At 48.3% G+C, this 22,632-nt stretch overlaps 1 protein-coding gene across 1 annotated transcript in view; it reads left to right on the forward strand.

Annotated features, from left to right (window-relative positions):
* Window positions 1–341: 341 nt before the first annotated feature.
* POLD1 (DNA polymerase delta 1, catalytic subunit) overlaps window positions 342–22,632 on the forward strand; it is a 186,046-nt gene continuing 163,755 nt past the window's right edge. Inside the window, exons 1-5 of the mRNA XM_040433632.1 lie at window positions 342–498; window positions 2,402–2,605; window positions 3,394–3,504; window positions 19,741–19,881; window positions 22,238–22,363. Coding sequence (XP_040289566.1) covers window positions 2,413–2,605; window positions 3,394–3,504; window positions 19,741–19,881; window positions 22,238–22,363 — 571 coding nt within the window. The 5' untranslated portion in view covers window positions 342–498; window positions 2,402–2,412. The remainder of the gene's footprint in view (window positions 499–2,401; window positions 2,606–3,393; window positions 3,505–19,740; window positions 19,882–22,237; window positions 22,364–22,632) is intronic.

The raw sequence follows: 22,632 nt of genomic DNA on the forward strand, positions 1-22,632 counted from the left end.
TTTTCTTTCCCAAAAACAAAACAAAACCCTCCTTTGGGTACCTGAACTGAAAAGTAAAATGTGGATGGAAAATACAAAAAAATAAAAATTAGAAAATAACCCCAGTCCTGAGGGGGTGAAATCATCGGTTATTATGAACTGCGCTGGTTCCTTGCCGCCCCTGGGCCTTGATCCATAGACTTGTGCAGTAAGCTCACAGCGCAGTACGCGCTCACTTCCCCTATGCACCGAGACCACTGTCCCGCTAGGTGTCGCTGTGTGGATCACTAAACACTAATAGCGGGACTTTCCTCCACACACAACATGGCGTAATGCTCCCGTCGTGTGCACAGGAGTAATCGGCGTTCGCCACACGCAGTATGGCCGCAAATTTCCTAATTCACTGAAAGGGGCCTATCAGCGTCCCGCGTCCATGACAACGACGACAGATTGGGGAGGGGTCGAACGCAGGAAGAGGAGACTTTGGCGGGAGAGTGGGAACGGTTTGCTGCACGGGAAGTGAGTACAGAGTGTGGATGTTGTACATGTGAGTCTGTAATCAGCGATCGCTCTGTGACGTGTCTGACACTGTATGGCGTATATACAGTAATAAGCCTGCGAGTGGGGGGATGTATAGGCTGTAATAACCCTGGCATTACACCAGGGCTATGCTGTAATAACCCTGGCATTACACGAGGGCTATGCTGTAATAAGCCTGGCATTACACGAGGGCTATGCTGTAATAAGCCTGGCATTACACGAGGGCTATGCTGTAATAAGCCTGGCATTACACGAGGGCTATGCTGTAGTAACCCTGGCATTACACGAGGGCTATGCTGTAATAAGCCTGGCATTAAACGAGGGCTATGCTGTAATAAGCCTGGCATTAAACGAGGGCTATGCTGTAATAAGCCTGGCATTACACGAGGGCTATGCTGTAATAAGCCTGGCATTAAACGAGGGCTATGCTGTAACAAGCCTGGCATTGCACGAGGGCTATGCTGTAGTAACCCTGGCATTACACGAGGGCTATGCTGTAATAAGCCTGGCATTAAACGAGGGCTATGCTGTAATAAGCCTGGCATTAAACGAGGGCTATGCTGTAATAAGCCTGGCATTACACGAGGGCTATGCTGTAATAAGCCTGGCATTAAACGAGGGCTATGCTGTAACAAGCCTGGCATTGCACGAGGGCTATGCTGTAACAAGCCTGGCATTGCACGAGGGCTATGCTGTAACAAGCCTGGCATTGCACGAGGGCTATGCTGTAACAAGCCTGGCATTGCACGAGGGCTATGCTGTAACAAGCCTGGCATTGCACGAGGGCTATGCTGTAACAAGCCTGGCATTGCACGAGGGCTATGCTGTAACAAGCCTGGCATTGCACGAGGGCTATGCTGTAACAAGCCTGGCATTGCACGAGGGCTATGCTGTAACAAGCCTGGCATTGCACGAGGGCTATGCTGTAACAAGCCTGGCATTGCACGAGGGCCATGCTGACTGCGGGTCTACTGTACTATATGCACATAATGCTGTGAGCACAGTTCAGTAGACCTGCGGTCAGGCAGGATCTCGCAGCAGTAGAAGTCGTTATGATAGCGGTAGTTGGTGTCAGGAGCGGTCCTGGAGATTCCTGGACTGACCGTGCTGCTGTGCCAGAGGCCTAATACTCCAGGTAGTGTTATAGGCCGTGTGTACTTGGTGCTGTCCTTGTAGGATGTGTGCACACGTCATGCATTACAGCCTATTCTGTTCACACATCTGTCTTCAGGTTCCTGACTGTTCAGTGTCTTTTTAGGGCGACATCCACTTGTAGTGTGAATGGAAACCCAAAGAATTGCCATTTTGCAGGTTTATAATCTGCACCACAGGTCAGGTTCCACGTGGATTGCTACTACTGGAATACACTGCAGATCTTCTGCCGCAAATCCGAATGGATAGTCTGCAACCTATTTACTATGTGTGAACATAACATTTGCAGAAATCTAAATCTTGTAGCTTTCCCCTGTGGAACCCTCTCCTTCTGCGACCCTTCCCTGGTGCCCCTGCCTGCGCCCACGCCGGCCTCCTGCAATGATTGCTGCAGCCTCTCTGCAACGTGTAAATGAGGTTTTTAAAAACCTGATCTTCTTAGCGCTTTGGTTTTTCTTTACAAAAAATTTGTGCGGCATATCCGTGCGTAGTAAGCAGCGCATGCATGTGCCTCAGGGATTGCTCCGGCTCTTTCCGGAGAAGTGTAGGTGTTATGCCGGGCACTGTCTATTGAGGTCCCAATAGCAACCAGCAACTCTAGTCCTGGATGTGATGGATCTATATAGAGACCGACTCTTCCTCACCAGGCCGGTTGTTGCAGTTGGCCAGCCGCAGTCTCCTCGTGTATGTGCGCCACTTTTCATTCAGAGCTGTAATTCCTTCTTTCCACAGCCATTAAAAATGGATTTTAAGCGCAAAAAGGCAGCGCCTTCCGGAGGCTTCTCCTCCTCCCAGGCCAAGAAGAAGAAGACAGATTGGGATGATGAAGGGCCGTCCCAGTTTGAAGAAGAGCTGGCCTTCCTCGACGAGGTTGAAGCAGACATGGCCATGGAGATGACTGAAGCTTACTGCGCTGCAGACGTCTTACCTGTCGGTAGGCAACATTTCTTAGGTTTTATGAAGATAATCTTATGTGTTGGGTTAAGGCCCCATTCATACGTCCGCAATTTCGTGGAACGGAATTGTGGACCCATTCATTTCTATGGGGCTGCACGATGTGCGGCCCGGCTCTGGAAATGCGGACCCGCAATTCCGGGTCCGGATTTCTGTTTCCGAAAAAAATAGAACATGGCCTATTCTATTAGTGCCGGCTGTGTGTGGTCTGCAAAATGCGGAACGCACATTACCGTGTCCGTGTTTTGTGGATCTGTGGATGGACCCTAAATCTGAGGCTAAAGTTATTTTCTTCGCTGACCCGGCTTATGACCGTATATCGGAGACTGGTGTGGAGAAATGTCTGCATTTGGATACTAGTCCCTTTCCATAATAGGCAATTAGGTGCCAGCTTAGATGCCAATCACCCGCCTCCAGTCAGATGAGCGGTCACATCATTTAGTTATTATTCCCTGTAGTGGAAGCCCCTCTGTAATGTATGCTGCCCCAATATTTGTGACCCCTTTACTGTGGTATTAAAGGTTCCTATGAGAGAATCCAGCCTAAGATACAGGATGTCAGGGGTCGGCAACCTCCAGCTGTTGTGAAACTACAACTCCCAGCATGGTCCATTTGCCGCTATTGGGAGCGCCGAGAACAGCCAAGCAAGTGTGTATGCTGGGAATTGTAGTTTCACATTAGCTGGAATGAGGAAGGTTGCGGACGCCTTCCAGCAATGATGGAAAATCTGCAGAATTATATTCACCCTTCTTTTTTTATTCCTTTCAGATGAACTTACAGGCAACATTTCACCAAAGTGGCTGAGGCCCCCGCTTCCTCCGATCGATCCGCAGCAGGACGCCATCTGCTTTCATCAGATTGAACTAGATCATTACATTGGTGAGTTGAGGAGATTGTTCAGTATGTGGTGGCACAGATTGACACCAATGGGTCCCGCCTGATCGCTTTGCAGCGGTAATTTTGTGTCAAAGCCGAGATTCATGCTGGAAACCTGATAGATCCTATTATAGTGACTGAGGATCTAGAGAGGCAGCAAATGATGATTTTTATGACCTCACAAATGATCTATTACACAATGAACTAACGTTTCGCGTGTTCATCGGGTAATTGGCGGCACATTTGCGCCGCTAGATAATCTCTAACAAGCATTCCTATGAACACTTGTTAACAATTATCTGCGGGATTCTCAGCCCGTGTACAGAGCCTGTTACACCTTCAGATTCTGCAGGCAATTGTCGGGAGGGAAGCGTTCCTTCCCGGCAGTCGCCTTCTCATTAGCGGAGGAGACCGCTGCTATTGCATGCAGCGATCTCCTTCACAGTATGGGGACGAGCGATCGCTAATTCCATCGCTCATCCACATACTGGATCACTGTTTGCCGACAGCAGAATGCTGCACTGTTTGCTCGGTCATCAGGTAATCGGCAGCAGTATTAGGCCTCATGCACACGACCGTTTTTGCGGATCTGGAAAAAAAAGGATGACATCCGTGTGCATTCCGTATTTTGTGGAACGGAACAGATGGCCCTTCATAGAACAGTCCTATCCTTGTCGATAATGCAGACAATAATAGGACATGTTCTATTTTTTTGCGGAACGGAAACGGAATGCACATGGAGTACTTTCCTTTTTTTTTTTTGAAGACCCATTGAAATGAATGGTTCCGTATACAGTCGGCCCAAAAAAATGGAACGGACACGGAATAAAAATACGTTTGTGTGCATGAGTCCTTACACTGCCAGATCATTGCAAACGAGCCTTCATACGAACGCTTGTTAGCGATAATCTTAGCGATTATCTGTAGGTGTAATAGGACCTTTAGTTCTTTCAGATTACTGTACAGTGCAGCATGCAACATTTACTCTGCCAGAATGCAAATGACCAGATAAAGCTTTGTGCACACAACGGACTATGGGAGATTTGTTCTCCACAGCCCGTAGAGTTGTTAAAAGGATTATTCGGGAATTAATATTGATGACCTATCCTCTCCTATTGATAGGTCATCAGTATCAGATTGGCTGGGGTCCAACACCTGGTACCCCCGCTGAGCAGCTGTTAGAACAGGCTGGGCGTTCCATGAGCACTGCGGCTTCTTCCTAGGCCATGTGATGTCACCGTGCATTGATTCAAGTCAATAGGGCTGAGCTGTGCTACCAAGCACTGCCACTATACTATGTAAGATGCTGTGCTTGGTAAGCGCCCTGTAGGCTGCCGCGCTCATCAGAGCTCTGGTGAGCACCGCAGCTTCCTAAAACAGCTGATCGTCAGGGGCGCCAGCACTCAGATCCTCGCTTATGTGAATCCTGTAGATAGGTTATCAGTATTATTTCACGGATAACCCCTTTAATGCAGCTGTAAATGAGAATGGGTTATAACAGACGGTTTAGATAAGTAGAGCAATGCATTCAGTTACAGGTAGATTTGCATATTTTATATCCTGGGGACAACCCCTGTCTGTATGCCCTTTGTGTCGTAGAAGGACTTACCCTCTAGAAAACTCGATGAGCAGCTCCCACTCTGGCGGATTTGAGGCATCCATGTATCCCATGGACAGCGGCCGCTGCAGGGGAAATACATTTGAATGTAGATTATGGTGCTTGCTTGCCATTTTCATGTTCTGCAGCCTTCCCCATGGAGGTCAAACCCACGACCTGGCTGTGAGTAACATGCTGTAAATGAGTCCCTCGATGGTCTCCTGGTTCCATTTTCTTTGAAAGTATAACTATAGATCTATGTGTAGCCGAGGATATCTTCTTATACACTCTAATTCCCTTTTGTCTGCCATGACAATATACCAAAGGAATGGCAGTTCAGCCCCATACTTTTGATTGATGGGGTTCTCAGCAGTTAAACCCACAACAATCGTATAGTTTAGAGTATGCTCATACATGGCGCGGCCTGGCTGGGGTAACGCCATATGAATTGCCATTCTGCCCCTGTAATTGATGTGGTTTAAATTGCAAGCAATCTGCATGTGGTTACCGCAACCAGGCCCCTAAGGCTCCTTTCTGGCCGTAACAAAGGAGGAGAAAAGAAGCTCAAGGTACCAAAAGAATAAAATGAATGAATGAATAATAAATAAATATTTTATTGAGTTGTATCAAAACATGATTAAAAATACATACAGGTGATGCCATGAACAGGGAAGAGGAGAGAACAGGCGCCACCCTGGGAGAACACACAGGTCACAAAGTACATAGTACTAAATAAGTAATGGTCATGGGAAAATACTAGGTACAATGACCAGCCCATAGGCCAAATATTACAAGAAAATGTAAGATAATATAGGGTAAGGAAAGGTCAATGAGAAAACCAACCACGGCTGTAATACATAATATGCTGAACAAGCAAATAAAGAAAAATAAATAGCCAGCAAATGAAATGAAAGAGCCAGGTGTAAGGTCTCAACATCGGCAGCACTGAGCCGTGGGAGCAGGACTATGACCTAAAGCTTACCTAAAGTGGCGCTACCCCAACGTGCGTTTCGGCGTGCTACCCCAACGCGCGTTTCGGATGGCGCTACGCTTTAATGGCTGTTAGACGGGTGCACTCCTGTCTAAGCGGTCGTTAAAAACAGGCACATTGACTTCAATGGGATCCGTCTAGCTGTAAAAACGGCCAAAAATAGGACGTTGTGTTTTTTGGACAGCTGTGAATAGCCCCATAGACTTTAATTGGCTTTGAAAATGGCTGTCGAACTGCCATTTTTCACATGATGTGAATGTAGTCTAAAGGGGTAAACAAATTAGCCAAAGCAGATGGTGGCAGCAAAGGGCGTCTCTAGCTCATTTTCTGCTGGCACTGCGGGGAATAGAAAACCTAACCTACAGCAGATTGACAGGTGTCCAAATCGCATTACCCCCTATAACCAGCATATGGTTGGGGTACTCTTCGAATAGGGCTTATTACAGATCCCCATAACATATTTTTCTGATGTACAGCAGGGAATCCAGATATTGGCTCTGGCATCCATCTGACTAAAGCAAATAGCACAGGACCTGACCCGAGTACACGCCCCATGGGTGCAGGTAGTTACTGCACCTCAGCTTGTGTACATAAGGAAAGTGGAGCCATTGAGGTGGTGATAATTGGTGCTATAGGGAAGCAGTTTTCGGTTTCTCCGTGCCTGGCATCATTTCTCCTTTATACCTCTCATTGTGAAGAGTGAAGGATTGTGCTGGTGTCGGGATAAGGAATTCACCACAGGATAATCGACACTCCTACACAGGGACTTTAGGAGAAAGAAAAAAAATCCCCATTTGGTCATCTGATGTGTCACTTACAATTACCTTGGTCCTGTAATAAACTTTCCCGGGGTAAGCAGCACGTAGGCGATCTGTGAATAGTGTACATTTCCTTGTGGAGTCACCTCTGAGAGCAGTCCTGGTGTGGCAGGCGCAGCACTATGAAGTGCCTTGTGCGCTGTGGCATTAGAAGAATCCTGATATCTCTAACTTTTTAGTCCAACCAGACTGTCTGTTACTCTGCTTTAATTCTTCTAGCGCAGTTCTATGGAAACAGGCTTAAAGAGCACACCAAATGCTGGAAATAAAACTTCAACTTTTCTTCATATTCAACACTGCCGCCTCCGCTGCAGATATTCCATGTACAAAACGCATGTTGAATAAAGTATCACAAAATGGCGGTATGCATAAGATGGTGGTTCAACTGTTCAATCCTGTCATTCAACATAAAATGGGGGATATATTTCTCTCTTCAGTATCTGTACTCTGACTTTATGATCTCTTTGAGAGATATATCTGAGGTTTAACCAATAGTTCTACTTGGTTTGCAGTTTGCTCTATACAATTGCTTTGAGCAGTTTGTTTGAACTATTTGCAGATTGCTTTTATGAGTTAGAGGGAGTCTGTCACCAGATTGTGACCTTATAGACCGCTTACATAGCGCTCTAGCATAGCAGTCTATGATTCTAATGGTACCTTTGTTTTCTTGTGAAGTTCCCCTAAGGCAAAAACTGACTTTTATTCATATGTAAATTAGGGCTCGCAAGTGCACAGGGGTGGCGTTCACCTCGTTGGTGCCCAGGCTGTTCTGCCTCTTTTCGTCATATCCCCGCCCCAGCCTCTTCCTCTGCCCGCCCCGCTCTTCCTTTGCGTCCTCCTTCTCAAGTTCTCTGCAGCGAGATCCCGCGCCTGCGCTATCCATAGCTTTGCCGGGGCATGGGCACTGCCTTGGCACCAACGAGTTGAACGCCGCCCCTGGGCACTTGCGAGCCCTAATTTACATATGAATAAAAGTCTGTTTTTGCCTTAGGGGAACTTCACAAGAAAACATCAAAGGTACCATTAGAATCATAGACTGCTATGCTAGAGCGCTATGTAAGCGGTCTATAAGGTCAAAATCTGGTGACAGACTCCCTTTAAGTAGTTCGGTGGAACTGTAAGTAAACATACATAAAACTAGTTCAGTATACAGTTGTATTCACAATACTAACAGTAGGAACATTATATAACTGTTCTAAATACCTATTTTGGCCTCTTTGCTTCCATAAAAGTCAGCTCTGATTGGAACTGTGTGTCTGTTCAGCTCCTCTCTCTGGTGTAATGATTCTAGCAGCTTCTGCTAGGGAATTTCCCACACAGGCTCAGTGTGAGGTTAGCTGTGATTGGCCAAGACTCCTGCTCAGTGTGAGGCGGGCTGTGATTGGTCTAGACTCCTGCTCAGCAGCAACAGTTTAACTCTATGCTTTCTGTTGTGTCTGCTGTGTCATTGAGCTTACCTCACATCCATATAATGAATCTTAAAGGCATATTATCTTTTCTGCTTCTGTGAACACAAGATACATAACTGTTAAATGACATCCAAAACATGGTCACTGTAAATAACTCTGCTTTCGTCTTTAACATATAAACATGTAAGCCGTATTAGCAACCTAGGACAGGTCTTAGCTGGCCAGCTACAACTGGTGGCGAAACTAATTTCTCTTATCAGCAATAGTGCTTATGTCCTATTAGGGTTCCTGCACCGTAGAGGAGAGGCCATCACAAGCAGCGGCTCTGTCAGTCTTGGGTTTTTGTGGACGGAGGGTCATTCATCTGTAATATGACTTCCCTAATAACTTAAATTTTTTCTAGGGGTCTTGGTCTCCACGTGAAACAGGACACTTTTTCACAATGTACGTAAAAACAACATTACTCTTTTCAGCCCAGTGTCCTTCGGTATGTCAGCTGTGCTTTACTATGGTCGCGATACACATTCATGATCTATCCTAGATAATGTACAGGATAGAACGCCTTCATGGTGACAGTCCTTGTCTATATCTTCTATTAGAGCATATGGACATCATGAGCCAAAATGGTGAGATGTGCTGACAGACTTGTATTGTCTATTTATTAGAATGGTCACCATTTGTCGGGAAATGTCTGGATGGCAGTGGCTGCCCCTGGCAAGATCAGCATTTTCGAGGGAGTAGGAGAGGGCAACTAAATAATTATGCGGGGGTTGGGGTCTTCACTTTGGAAGGGATTGTCTTTCAGAACACAACCCCCAAGAGACAGTTATTTACAATTATTTGCAGCGTGACAGATGGACTCTTTTTCAATAGGGACACGCTCTTTAAAGGGGATGTCCGGAACTAGAAAGATGACTGCTTTTTTCTAAAAACAGCCCTACACCTTTCCATAGGTTGTATGTGGTGTTACCACTCAGCCCAATTCACTTCCATGTAGCTGAGCTTTAATAGCAGACACAATCGATGGACATGTGTGTGGCTGTTTTTGACAAAGCAGGATGTTTTTCTAAAAAAAAAAGTTGGGCACAGATTAATCCGTTCAAGGTCAGGCCACCTACCCCTATTTTCTGACCGGACACATTTTAGTTTTTATTTAGAACAGATGTGCACAACGTTTTCTGGTTGGGGGCCACATTGTCAGACTCGACCAACTTCAATGGCCAAAAATAAAATTTAAAGAGGTATTAACAACTGAAATACTGTATTTATGGCATATAGTATATAACATTAATATCTAGTTACAGTTCCAGGACTCCCATCTAATGGAAGAATTCATGAAAAATACATTCGAGCAGTCACAAAAAATAGACATGTCTGTTACCAGATGGTTGGGGGCCGCACAGAATGGTATCAAGGGCAGCATGTGGCCCCTGGGCCGCAGGTTGTGCACCCCTGATTTAGAGCATGCGACTTCAAAAGCCATAACTATATATTATTTTTTGGTGCAGTTATTTTACCCTTTCCCTGCCAAGGACATATCTTATGCATCCTTGCAGGGTGGCACTAAAGTGACCAAGGACATCTCATACCTCCTTGCTACTGATGGCTGTACATCAGGTTTCTTAGCAGCTATAGATATAAGCTGACAATTCAGCTTTAAAACAAGACATCATAAAACTCAGGATGCAGCTGTTAGAAATGGGTCCCAGTGAGAGCTACATAATACTGCTGCTCTCACTCCTAAGGCTTCTTTCACACTTGCGGCAGAGAGATCCGGCAAGCAGTTCCGTCGCCGGAACTGCCTGCCGGATCAGGCAAAACGTATACCAACTAATGGCAATTAGTAAGACTGATCAGGATCCTGATCAGTCTAAAAAATGCATTGAAATGCCGGATCCGTCTTTCCGGTGTCATCCGGCAAAACGGATCCGGCATTTATTTTTTTCACCTTTTTTTCAGTCTGCGCATGCGCAGACTGGAAGGACGGATCCGGCACTAATACATTCCTATTGGCATTCAGGCAAGTCTTCAGTTGTTTTCGCCGGAGATAAAACCGCAGCATGCTGCGATTTTCTCTTTTGCCTGATCAGTCAAAACGACTGAACTTAAGACATCCTGATGCATCCTGAACGAATTACTCACCATTCAGAATGCATGGGGATAAAACTGATCAGTTATTTTCCGGTATAGAGCCCCTGTGACGGAACTCTATGCCGGAAAAGAAAAAAACGCTAGTGTGAAAGTACCCTAAGCTGATTTCTAAAAGCTGTATCTCTGATTGTTTGGAGGCTTTGACAGATTTAGAGGGGTTGTTCACAGACTCCCCAGTGGGGCCGAACCTTCGGAAGGAATTATACTTGCCTCAACCCTGCTGCTGCATTTCAGCTCATTCACTCGCCTGTTTCTGCAGATCTGGAATCTCCACCCCTAAACATCCAGTTTGACACTGGTCACATGGCCACAGCAGCCATTAACTGCCTGTCCCCAATCTGTCATGTGACCTTATTCGTGGGTGACACCTTGCTGCAGTGGCCTCTTGACCTGCGTTAAACCGGATGTTGCCATGAGGAGACCTGAGATCTGCAGTGATAGCAAGGACGTGAATGAGCTGGAACCCAGATGTGGAGATCAGGTAACTGATTCCCTTTTAAGGTTCGACCCCCAGTTATGAGCAATCCCTTTAAAACAGAACCTTGTTCTTATCTTTAGCTGTTATGCAGCCTGAGATATTCCAGGCTAAAGCTGCCCCCTCCTTCAGCCGGCTGTGATCTCAGCCAGTGTGAAGGAGGGAACAGGGGGAGGCAGTGGGGGACTGCTGGAAAAAGAGGAAAGAATTAGATCCTCATCTCCCTGTATAATTGTACATGACCCAAGGGGAGAATGACAGGCTTGTTATGAATTCCCCCTTTCCAATCAGAGATCATACTTGCTCTTTTATTGTTACATATGTGGGTGTCTCCCCCCCCCCCCCCCCCCCCCCCCCCCCAGAAAAGGAGAGAGATGAGTGTTGCTCATCTAATCTCCCCTCTGCACCTACTTAGACCATTTATTGATGCAACGTCCACCAAGTAAGTCACACCGAACACACCAATAACATCAATAACTTTTATATTTTACATAGCATAAAATATGCAGACTGTTACTCACAGTTGTAACAATAATGATTATTACTAGAGAGGAATATCTGATCTATTTCTGACTGATGACGAAGATTTTCTTCAGTCGGAAAATACATTTTCTCGCTCATATCATTGGGGGACACAGGACCGTGGGTATAGCTTGCTGCTGCCACTAGGAGGCGACACTAGGCTGAAAGCTGTTAGCTCCTCCCCTGCAGGCTATACCCCCTCCAGCCTGGAGAGAGCATATCAGTTTTTAGCTTAGTGTCGTAGGAGGCAGACCTCCCTGCTTTGCAGGGTGGCGTTTTTTCTTTTTTCTTTTGATTTTATTATTTTTATCTTTAATTCACAGACTACTGGAAGGGGGCACAGGGTCGCCTGCGTCCCTGTATCCCCGGGAGGCTGGCCGGTGTATCTAAGTCACCGCCTTGCCTCCCCCAAGAAGGCAAAGTGGACCAGGGCAGCCTCGCTCCCCGCTTCATCCCCTTAGCTGCAGGAGAACCTCCCCACCCGCCCGTCCGATCTCCGGCCTCACTGCTCTCGCCGCACGGCCGCTCTGCGGCATATCGGGTCTATTTATTAGAGGCGGCGGCATAGCACAAGGGCGCGCTTATGCGGGGGGGAACATATTGCAGATTGGGGCGCCGGGCATTACCTTTCAGCCGCAGCGGTTCCAGTACCGCTGCGGTCAGGGCCGAACATGGGGAACATAGGCATTCTGACCTCACTTCAGCATTAGGCTGCCTGCCGTTCCCGGGCTGGAAGGGGGCGTGGCTTGCAGTTCCCGGGCTGGAAGGGGTCGTGGCTTATTCTCCCGCCCTGATTCAGCTTCCTGATTCTTCCTCGGCGCTGCGTGGGTAGGACACAGGACCTGGGACCTCCATACTGGTAGGCAATCGATACCCCCATCCAGCAGGAGATTTGACCATGTCTGACCCGGCCACTGACCCCCACCAGGCACCCTGTAGGACCACTTACTATGCCTGCTCCTTATGTTCGGAGAAATTCCCTCGTGGTCAGTCACTATCACTGTGCTCTGCATGTCAGAAACCTGCACAGAGCCATCCCCCTAGGGCACAACAGCCCACAGATGCCCTGGAGCGGCCTGTCCAGGGGGAACCAGACTGGGCAAGGTCCCTGTCACGGGCAGTGGAAGACCTCTCAAAAATCTCCCATTCCACCCTTTCATTGCTGGGTCGTTTGTTAGAGGAATTACCACCGGCGCAACCCGCACAGTCGCATAGCGCACAAACCAGAGGCAGACTTCCTAGTAAGCGCCCCAGAGCAGGCACCCGTTCCTCCTCTGACGCCTCAGCATCCCCCCCTGCTCCTGGATCCCATTCACAGGCGTCCTCCCTTTTAGGCGACGCACTGTCAGAAGGAGAGCTTGGGGATTCGGATGCAGATATGGATCCGGAGCACTCTTCTCAGATTGCATCCATGGTGGATAGCCTGATATTGGCAATAAGGGACACCTTCCAGGTTCAGGAGGACCTTCCCTCCACTAGCCAACAAGGGGTGTCATTTCTGCGTACGAAGCAGAACCCCAAATCGTTCCCATTACACTTTTTCTATCGTTGTCACGAAGGCTTGGGACCAGCCAGGTTTGCGTTTCATTATTCCGAAACGACTAGACCTACTCTACCCTTTTCCACGCGAGTCCGTGGACAAATGGTCCTCCCCACCGAAGGTGGACCCACCGGTTGCTCGCTTGGCAAAATTAACTACCATCCCGGTGGCGGATGGCTCGTCCCTCCAGGATCCAGTGGACTGCCGCATAGAGTCACTCTCTAAGTCGATCTTTACGGCGAGCGGTTCGGCATTGCGGCCGATTTTCGCCTCTGCCTGGGTAGCCAAAGCAGTTTTGGAGTGGTCCCTCCGTTTGAACCAGGACATAGCGTCCAACCTCCCTCCCCCTGAACTTCAATCGTCAGCGCTCCAAATTTCTCAGGCGGGGAAATATTTCTGTGAACCGGCTCTGGATGCTGGGACTATGATCGCCCGTTCCTCAGCTCTCGCCACTTCCATCCGCCGGGAGTTGTGATTCAAGGCCTGGAAAGCCGATTCCTCATCTAAGCGCTCCCTGTTGAGGCTTCCGTTCTCGGGGTCTCGGCTATTTGGGTCCAAATTAGATGAGATTATTTCGGAGGCTACGGGTGGAAAAAGCACCCATCTGCCCCAACCCAGGGCAAAGCGGCCTTTTCAGTCCAGAACTTCTCGCTTTCAGTCCTTTCGGCGCTTTTCGGGCACACGTTCAGCACCCACCTCAGCGGCGGGGCCGCCCAATCAGGATCGGCAGAAAGGACCGTCCTTTAAGCCCCAGCAGGCCTGGCGTCAGCGGCCTCAGCAGCCTCGCACAGCCCCAGGTAAGCAGCCTTCAGCATGAAGGTTTGTCCCCACCCTCACAGGTGGGGGGGCGTCTTCTCCTGTTTCAGGAGATTTGGCACGCCCATATTCCGGACGCATGGGCGCTCGAGGTTGTCTCCTCGGGCTACAAAATAGAGTTCAGGTCTCTTCCCCCCAACCACTTCTTCCTCTCCCAGCCCTCCAGGGATCCCATCCGAGCCGCGGCTCTTTTGCACGCAGTCCAGTCACTTCTCTCACGGGGGGTGATTTCCCCTGTTCCCTTGGAGGAGCGGTTTACGGGTTTTTATTCCAACCTGTTTGTGGTCCCCAAAAAGGAGGGCGATGTGAGGCCAGTGCTGGACCTAAAACTGTTGAACCGTTATCTGCGGGTTCAAAGGTTCAGGATGGAGTCCCTCCGTTTCCGTGGTTGCTTCACTGGTGAAAGGGGAGCACATGGTGTCCTTAGACATCCAGGATGCATATCTCCACATCCCCATCGCCACAGCCCCTCCAACGGTTCCTTCGATTTGCCATCCAGGCAGCTCATTACCAGTTCGTCGCTCTGCCGTTCGGTCTGGCGACGGCTCCGCGAGTATTTACAAAGTTCTTGCCCCTCTTCTGGGGATTCTGCGGTCCAGAGGCATTACTCTTCTCCCGTATCTGGACGACATCTTAATCAAGGCACCTACAGCGGCTCAATGCGAAGAGAGTCTTCAGATTACGATGAGCACCCTCACTCGCTTCGGGTGGATAATCAACCTGAGGAAGTCATGCCTGTCTCCCACCACTCAGATCAGATTCTTGGGCATGACACTGGACTCCGAGGCTGCCGTGGTGCGTCTACCACTGGACAAGAGATCGGACATTCAGAGGACGATGCGTCTGCTCATTCAGCGCCGCAGGGTGTCGATTCGCAGCTGCATGCGAGTACTGGGCCTGATGGTGGCCTCCTTCGAGGCGATTCCATTCGCCCAGTTCCACACCAGGGATTTTCAGAGGCTCATTTTGTCCTCCTGGGACAAGTCCCGGGATTCTCTGGACCTCAGGATCTCTCTGTCCCACCCAGTGTGCGCGGCTCTTGGCTGGTGGATGGTACCGGACCACCTGTCCTTGGGGAAGTCCTTCCTCCCAGTGTCATGGACGGTGGTCACGACCGACGCCAGCCTTCGCGGCTGGGGAGGGGTCTTCGGTACCCGGACAGCCCAAGGCGTTTGGTCTCCGTCGGAGTCCAAACTACCTATCAATATACTGGAGCTCCGGGCCATCTACCTCTCCCTCTGCCATTGGACCCCCTACTTGCAGGGCCGTCCGGTCAGGATACAGTCAGACAACGCCACAGCGGTTGCCTATATCAACCACCAAGGGGGGACTCGCAGTGGGACGGTGATGAACGAGGCCGCAAGGATTCTGCAGTGGGCGGAAGCCCATGTTCCGGTGATCTCGGCTATATTCATCCCGGGTGTGAACAATTGGACAGCGGACTTCCTCAGCCGAACGACGGTGGACTCGGGGGAGTGGTCTCTCCATCCGGAGGTGTTCGAGGACCTTTGTCTCCGGTGGGGACGCCCGGAAGTGGATCTGATGGCGTCCAGGCTAAATCACAAACTCCCGTGCTTTCTGTCTCGCGCAAGAGATCCGATGGCGTACGACGTGGACGCCCTCGTGGCTCCGTGGGACAAATTTACGTTTCTGTACGCGTTCCCTCTGTTACCGCTCCTACCTCGAATCCTACGCAGAATCAGGATGGAGGGCATTCAGACGCTTCTGATCGCCCCAGACTGGCCTCGTCGAGCTTTGTACTCAGAGCTCATTCTTCTTCTGGGAGACGTGCCGTGGCCCCTTCCACTCAGGCCCGACCTGCTCTCACAGGGCCCAGTCTTCCACCAGGGTTTAAATACGCTACGTTTAACGGCGTGGCTATTGAAACCTTCCTGTTGAAGCAAAGAGGTTTCTCCGATGCGGTTGTTCGCACGATGATTAGGGCTAGGAAGCCCTCCTCCGCCAAGATCTATTATCAGACGTGGAAATCTTTCCTCAAATTCTGTGAGGACAGGGATCTTCCTCCCCGACAGTTTTCCCTCCCTATGGTGCTGGCTTTCCTTCAGGCGGGTTTAGAGCTGGGACTAGCTCTGAGTTCGCTGAAAGGTCAGGTTTCTGCTCTTTCCATTTTTTTCCAGCGTACACTGGCGGTGTTGGGTCCGGTCAAGACTTTCATACAGGGAGTGGCTCACACCGCAGTCCCTTATCGGCCACCGTTGCATTCCTGGGACCTGAATCTGGTGCTGGTAGCGCTCCAGTCCGAGCCATTTGAACCTCTGCGATCAGTCTCCCTTCGCATGCTTTCATGGAAGGTTGCGTTTCTGGTTGCAATTACCTCCATCCGGCAGGTCTCGGAACTGGCGGCTCTATCGTCCAAAGAGCCTTTCTTGGTGTTTCATCAAGACAAGGTAGTACTCCGGACAGTGCCGTCCTTCCTGCCGAAGGTGGTGTCGGCGTTTCATGTTAATGAGGACATTGTTCTGCCCTCTTTTTGCCCTGAGCCTTCTCATCCTAGGGAGGTGGCTCTCCACCGTCTGGATGTGGTACGGGCCTTGCGGATCTACCTGGCAGTGGTGGCCCCTTTTAGACGTACGGACTCCCTGTTCGTAATCTCGGAAGGTCCTCGTAAAGGTTTGGCAGCCTCGAAGGTGACGATTGCTCGGTGGATTAGATCGGCCATTGCAGAGGCCTACCGCTCTAAGGGCAAGGTTCCTCCTCCCGGTATCACGGCTCACTCTACCAGGGCGGTCGGGGCTTCTTGGGCTCACCTTCACCACACTTCGGCGTCTCAATTGTGTAAGGCAGCGACTTGGTCCTCTTTACACACCTTCACGAAATTTTACCGAGTGCATTCTTTCGCCTTGGCAGATGCTGCTCTTGGCCGCAGAGTTTTGCAGGCCGCAGTGTAGTGTTTTACCGGAGGGAGTTGGTTTTGTTCTGGGCCAGTGGTTGTTTCCCGCCCCGGAGACTGCTTTAGGACGTCCCACGGTCCTGTGTCCCCCAATGATATGAGCGAGAAAACGAGATTTTTGTGAACTCACCTGTAAAATCTCTTTCTCGCTTTATTCATTGGGGGACACAGCACGCACCCATTTTTTCTTTTATTATGAGGCCAGTGGGTCCGAGTTGCCGGTTGGGGCTGGTGTCCGGTTTGGTTTTTTTTGTTGGGCAGTGGTCCTCACTGGTTGTGTTTTTTGTTTCGGTACTGTTTCTCCTACTGCTGAAGCACAAACTGATATGCTCTCTCCAGGCTGGAGGGGGTATAGCCTGCAGGGGAGGAGCTAACAGCTTTCAGCCTAGTGTCGCCTCCTAGTGGCAGCAGCAAGCTATACCCACGGTCCTGTGTCCCCCAATGAATAAAGCGAGAAAGAGATTTTACAGGTGAGTTCACAAAAATCTCGTTTTTAGTCACTATTGCAGTAAATGGTAATTTTCAATTACTGTAGTTAGGCTACTTTCACACTAGCGTTCGGGTGTCCGCTCGTGCGCACCGTTTGAAGGGGCTCACGAGCGGCCCCGAACGCATCCGTCTGGCCCCAATGCATTCTCAGTGGAGGCGGATCCACTGAGAATGCATCCGCCTGCCAGCGCTCAGCCTCCGCTCTGCTCAGTGAGCGGACACCTGAACGCTGCTTGCAGCGTTCGGGTGTCCGCCTGGCCGTGCGGAGGCGAGCGGATCCGTCCAGACTTATAATGGAAGTCAATGGGGACGGATCCGCTTGAAGATGACACCATATGGCTCAATCTTCAAGCGGATCCGTTCCCCATTGACTTTCAATGTAAAGTCTGAACGGATCCGCTCAGACAACTTTCACACTTAGAAAATTTTCGAAGTTTTAATGCAGACGCATCCGTTCTGAACGGATGCGAACGTCTGCATTATCGGAGCGGATCTGTCTGATGAAACATCAGACGGATCCGCTCCGAACGCTAGTGTGAAAGTAGCCTTAAAAAAACAAAACCATATTTGATTGCTTCTCAGATGGATGTAATAGGGAGTCTTTATGTGCCCATATTATAGATGCAATACCTGGACCTCCCTCAGGTCATAAGAACCAGAGTTGGGCTAATTTCACACCAGCGTGTACAGTCTAGGATACACGCTCTGTGTAACAGCTGTATTTCCCGAAACAAACACTTCTCCTCTGATGTGAACTCGCAGCATCATAACGATTTTTGGTGCTGTGTGTTCCTTCCCGATCAGAGGTTGACTGACCTGTAGTCCCGACTGTGTGCGAGTGCAGTTCTGTAGACCCGCGGTCAGGAAGGAACACACAGAATCATCAATCATTATAATGCTGAGAGTTCACGCCAGAGGAGTAGTGTTCTGTCTGGGAAATACAGCTGTCATGCGTGTGTCCCAGGCTGAGCACGCTTTTGTGAAATGCGCCTAACTCTGGTTCTGATACACTGTGGAAGGTCCTCTATTACAGGGATCAGCAACCTTCAGCACTCCAGCTGCTGTGAAACTACAGCTCCCAGTATGCACACAAAGTACTTGGCTGTTCTTGTAACTGCCACAGACGTGAAAAGAGGATTCTGGGAGTTGTAGTTTCAGAACAGCTGGAGTGCCGGAGGTTGCTGATGCCTGCTCGATTACATCTGTCTGAAAAGCAGGAGCAGTAAACAACCCATATTATACCCATCTAAAAGTGGTCTTAGTTAAAGAGGACCTTTCACTAGAATAAAACCTCTAAACTAACTATACAGACGTGTAGAGCGGCGCCCAGGGATCTCCTTGCACTTACTGTTATACCCGGGCGCCGCTCCGTTCTCCCGGTATAGCCTCCGGTATCTTCATAGTTAGGCTCCACCCAGTTGAACCTGCCGGCGTCTTTCTCCCAGGCTGAAGCGCTGGCCAATCGCAGCGCTCAGCTCATAGCCTGAGAGGTTTTTTTTTTCTCAGGCTATGAGCTGAGCGCTGCGATTGGCCAGCGCTTCAGCCTGGGAGAAGGAGACCCCAGCAGGCTCCCCTGGGTGGAGCCTAACTATGAAGATACCGGAGGCTATACTGGGAGAACCGAGCGGCGCCCGGGGATAATAGTAAGTGCAGAGGGATTCCTGGGCGCCGCTCTACACGTCTGTATAGTCAGTTTAGAGGTTTTATTCTAATGAAAGGTCCTCTTTGATGCATTCTGTTAGGTTAAGGAATTTATCATTGTTAATTAGGGGATGCAAAATTATAACCCAATAATTCCCAATTCTTGCATGCAGAAATTGGTTGGTGCATTCCTGTGCTTTTTACATTTCATTGACACGTGCAAATTTAAATTTTTACTGTTTGCTGCAACATTGCATGAAGGTGGTTGTGTATATTATTAAGTTATGTTTTTGTGCAGAAAATGTAGACTTTGGTAAAATGGTAGCTGTTTGCAGTATACAAGTTTGTAGATGACGGCCAAGTAGAGTACAAGTTCTTGTTGATGTGTACACTTGTGGTATATACGAGTGTTGCAATACATTACCTCGATATATTGTTTTTATGTGTGAACTTCTGCTTGGGGTTTTATGTGTAATACTTGGTGTCAGTCCGTCATGTGAACTGCAGTCGTCAGGTTGTCTGCTTTCTGTAAATAGATATATACGTTTTGGGGGTGTACTGTTCAGGGTGTGTAATCACTGTACTTTTTAATCCACCACGTGTCCAGGCAATCAAAGGGTTTGCTTTTTGAATCGTACATCATCTGTGAATAGAATTAAAGTGACATGTTACATGTCATGCCGGTGTTTTTCCCTAGTAGCGTCTCATGGGGCCCCGGACTGCAGCATACAGAGGGCTCATGGGTCACTAATATATACTAAGCTCGTATCCCATGCTGTACTATTTTTATATAAATGTAGTTAAGCCCATTGTTTCATCAACAGTAATAAAATGATTGTGAGCTTTGTTGCCTAGTATTTAACCAGTGTTCTCTTGCAGGGTCACACATTCCCGGGATGCTCGGTGCCATACAAGGACCTGTGCCCATCATCCGGATGTTTGGAATCACAGCAGACGGGAACAGCGTATGCTGCCATATACACGGCTTTGCCCCATACTTCTATGTACCTTGCCAGCTCGGTATGTGCCTGAGAAGCCTCTCGATGTTAGTAGGGGTTGTGTATGAAGACTCATTAAGAAAATAGATGGGTTTATTCATGTTTTTCATGTAGAATATTTTATCCATACGTGATGGACTTTTATTAATTCTGTATTCTGATATTTCCATTGTCTGCACATTAAAGGGGTTTGTTCCTTGAACATCAACTTCCGCTGGATAGGTGATATATGGATCATGACAGTGGTGTTCTCAGTCCCTAATTTCAATGGAGCTGTATACTCAGCCATCACGATCAGTCCCATAGACAGTTCCTGGACCGGTCGTACACATGACCACTGCTCCATTCAAGTAGGGAACTCGGGGAGCCAGTGGTCTGACCCCAGTAATCATACTTTTGTCACCTATCCTTGCTGTATGTGGCCAACACCATAAACACAGTGGCGTGACAATATTTAGGGGCCTTATTTAATTGATGCTAATGATCCAAGTATACGTGGATGCTCATCAGTGTATCAACAGCAATGTATGTAAGTTCACATGTAGGGAACAGGGTTTTGCAGAACCTGTTTCCATCTGAATTTCTAAAGTCCACATATACCAGGTGCCACCTTTCTGTGGAGAATTTGTACTACATAAGGCCCATTCACACGACCATATGGCTGTGGTGCCTATATAATGGGCCACAAATTGCGCTCCACAATACATGGGCACTGGCCGTGTGAACTCCATGCTGCGGATTTACTTGAATGGGTCCCTGATACGCAAAAAATAGGACATGTCCTATCTTTCACAAAGCGGTGGAATGGATCGGAAGCACTTCCATGGGCTTTCGGGTCCGTACTTCCACACACAAAAGATAGGACATGTCTTGTTTTTTGCGGATCATGGACCCATTCAAGTCATTGGGTCCACACCGCAATACGGGATTCACACAGATGGTCAGAAAATGGGACATGCTAGCGGAAACCCCTGATAAATGAAATACTTACCTCTACTGTAGGGGTGTCACTCCACAGCTCGTCAATATTCTTCTCCCGCGCGTTGCATTGTCGTCCTGACGTCACACACCGTCAGGTCATAGTGCCCGCTTACGTGCACTATATCTTGACGATATGTCAGAAGTAAAGTTCAGCGCGGTGCAGGCCGGCGGGTGACCACTTAGCGGTGAGTAATAGCAAGCGCTTCACTCCCGCTCCATGGTCACATGACATAAACGAAAAAATTTGCATTGAGGATTTTTTTGTGTGTCGAATTACTCGATTCAATCAAGTAATCGTTTCAGCCCTAGAACAGAGCATGAAATTGTCAGTCTACGGGTGCTGCCACACTGTTAGTTTATTTTTGGCTTGTTAAAAATGCATGTAAGGGCTCATGCACATGAACGTAAACAACAGGTCCGCAATATACGCGTGCGCTCCGTATGGCAGACGTGGACCAACTCAATTGAAAGCTGCGGAGCGGAAGCACTACAAAGCGCTTCCGTGGGATTTCGGTCCGTGCCTCCGCACCACAAAAAACAAAACATGTTAAAAAAAATAATAATTTTGCGGTGTGGACAGAATATTGCGGATCGCAGACCCAAGTGATTGGGTCCGCAAACCGCGGGCACACAGCAAATAGTGGTCCTTTTTTTTTTTTTTTTCTAGGGAATTCTATAGGAAAATTCCTGAAATAATATCACAACATTCTGCCATTTAAAGCAAACACTAAGGGACAAAAAATGGCAGGCTTAAAATGCTAGTACAGAAAGGGGTCGTTTTTGGAAAAAATGTTGTGTGAGACCACCCTAATCGGTGTGTGAAAGTGAATAGGGATTGTTTAACGCTAAAATACTGTATCTTTGCACATGTAGAAATATATAAATAAAAAAAAAAAAAAAAAAAAATATATATATATATATATATATATATATATATATATATATATATATATAAATATATATATATATTTTTTTTAAGGTGCATTTACACTGTGCAGATGATTGTCAAGAAGAAACGTTCCTTCCCGACAGTCGCCTGCTCATCAGTGGAGGTGAAGCTCTGCATTTACATACAGCAATCGCCTCCACAGTATGGGGGTCAGCAATGTCTTCATACAGCATCATTCTTTCTGGCAGCAGAGTGCTTTTTAGACAGCACGATCAGCTGCTCAGAAACCATGATGAGGTGACCTCATGAACGACGGTTTCACCCGATGAACAATTGTTTCGCTCGTTCATCTGGTGATCTGTGGCACCTTTACACCGGCTGAAATGTTCCCGGTAATCAGTCTGAAAATCGTGCCGTGTAAATCCAGCATTAGTGTACTCCTCTTGAATTTAATTAGAAAATGAACATGCCCAACCTTTTTGCTACAACTATGCTGTATTTTTTTCAGGATTCAGCCGGGAACATCTGAGCGACTTCAAGAAGGAACTGAACAGTGCAGTGATCAAGGACATGCGTTCTAACAAAGACAACATCTTCCAGGCCGTCCTGGCTGTGGACATCTGCATGAAAGAGAGTGAGTGATTGTGCCTCCCAAGTCCTGCAGTGTTTTTCAGGTCCATTCCTTTACCGGTCGGTGGTAATTTCTCTAGTGACGTTACTGGCTGCATATCCTAGAGAGAACGTCTGCTGTCCTGACTACATCTCCAGCAGTATTTCAGTTCCTGCTGGGAGATGTGGCTGGTAACCTGCTATTACTATTATGCCTTATGATAGTTTGAGAGTAGGGTTATGCTCAGTCAGGATAAGATTTTGAGGGTGATTAGTAACGCGGTCCTATACTGT

Source organism: Bufo bufo, chromosome 1 (assembly GCF_905171765.1).
Source record: "Bufo bufo chromosome 1, aBufBuf1.1, whole genome shotgun sequence".
Classification (NCBI taxonomy): Eukaryota; Metazoa; Chordata; class Amphibia; order Anura; family Bufonidae; genus Bufo; species Bufo bufo.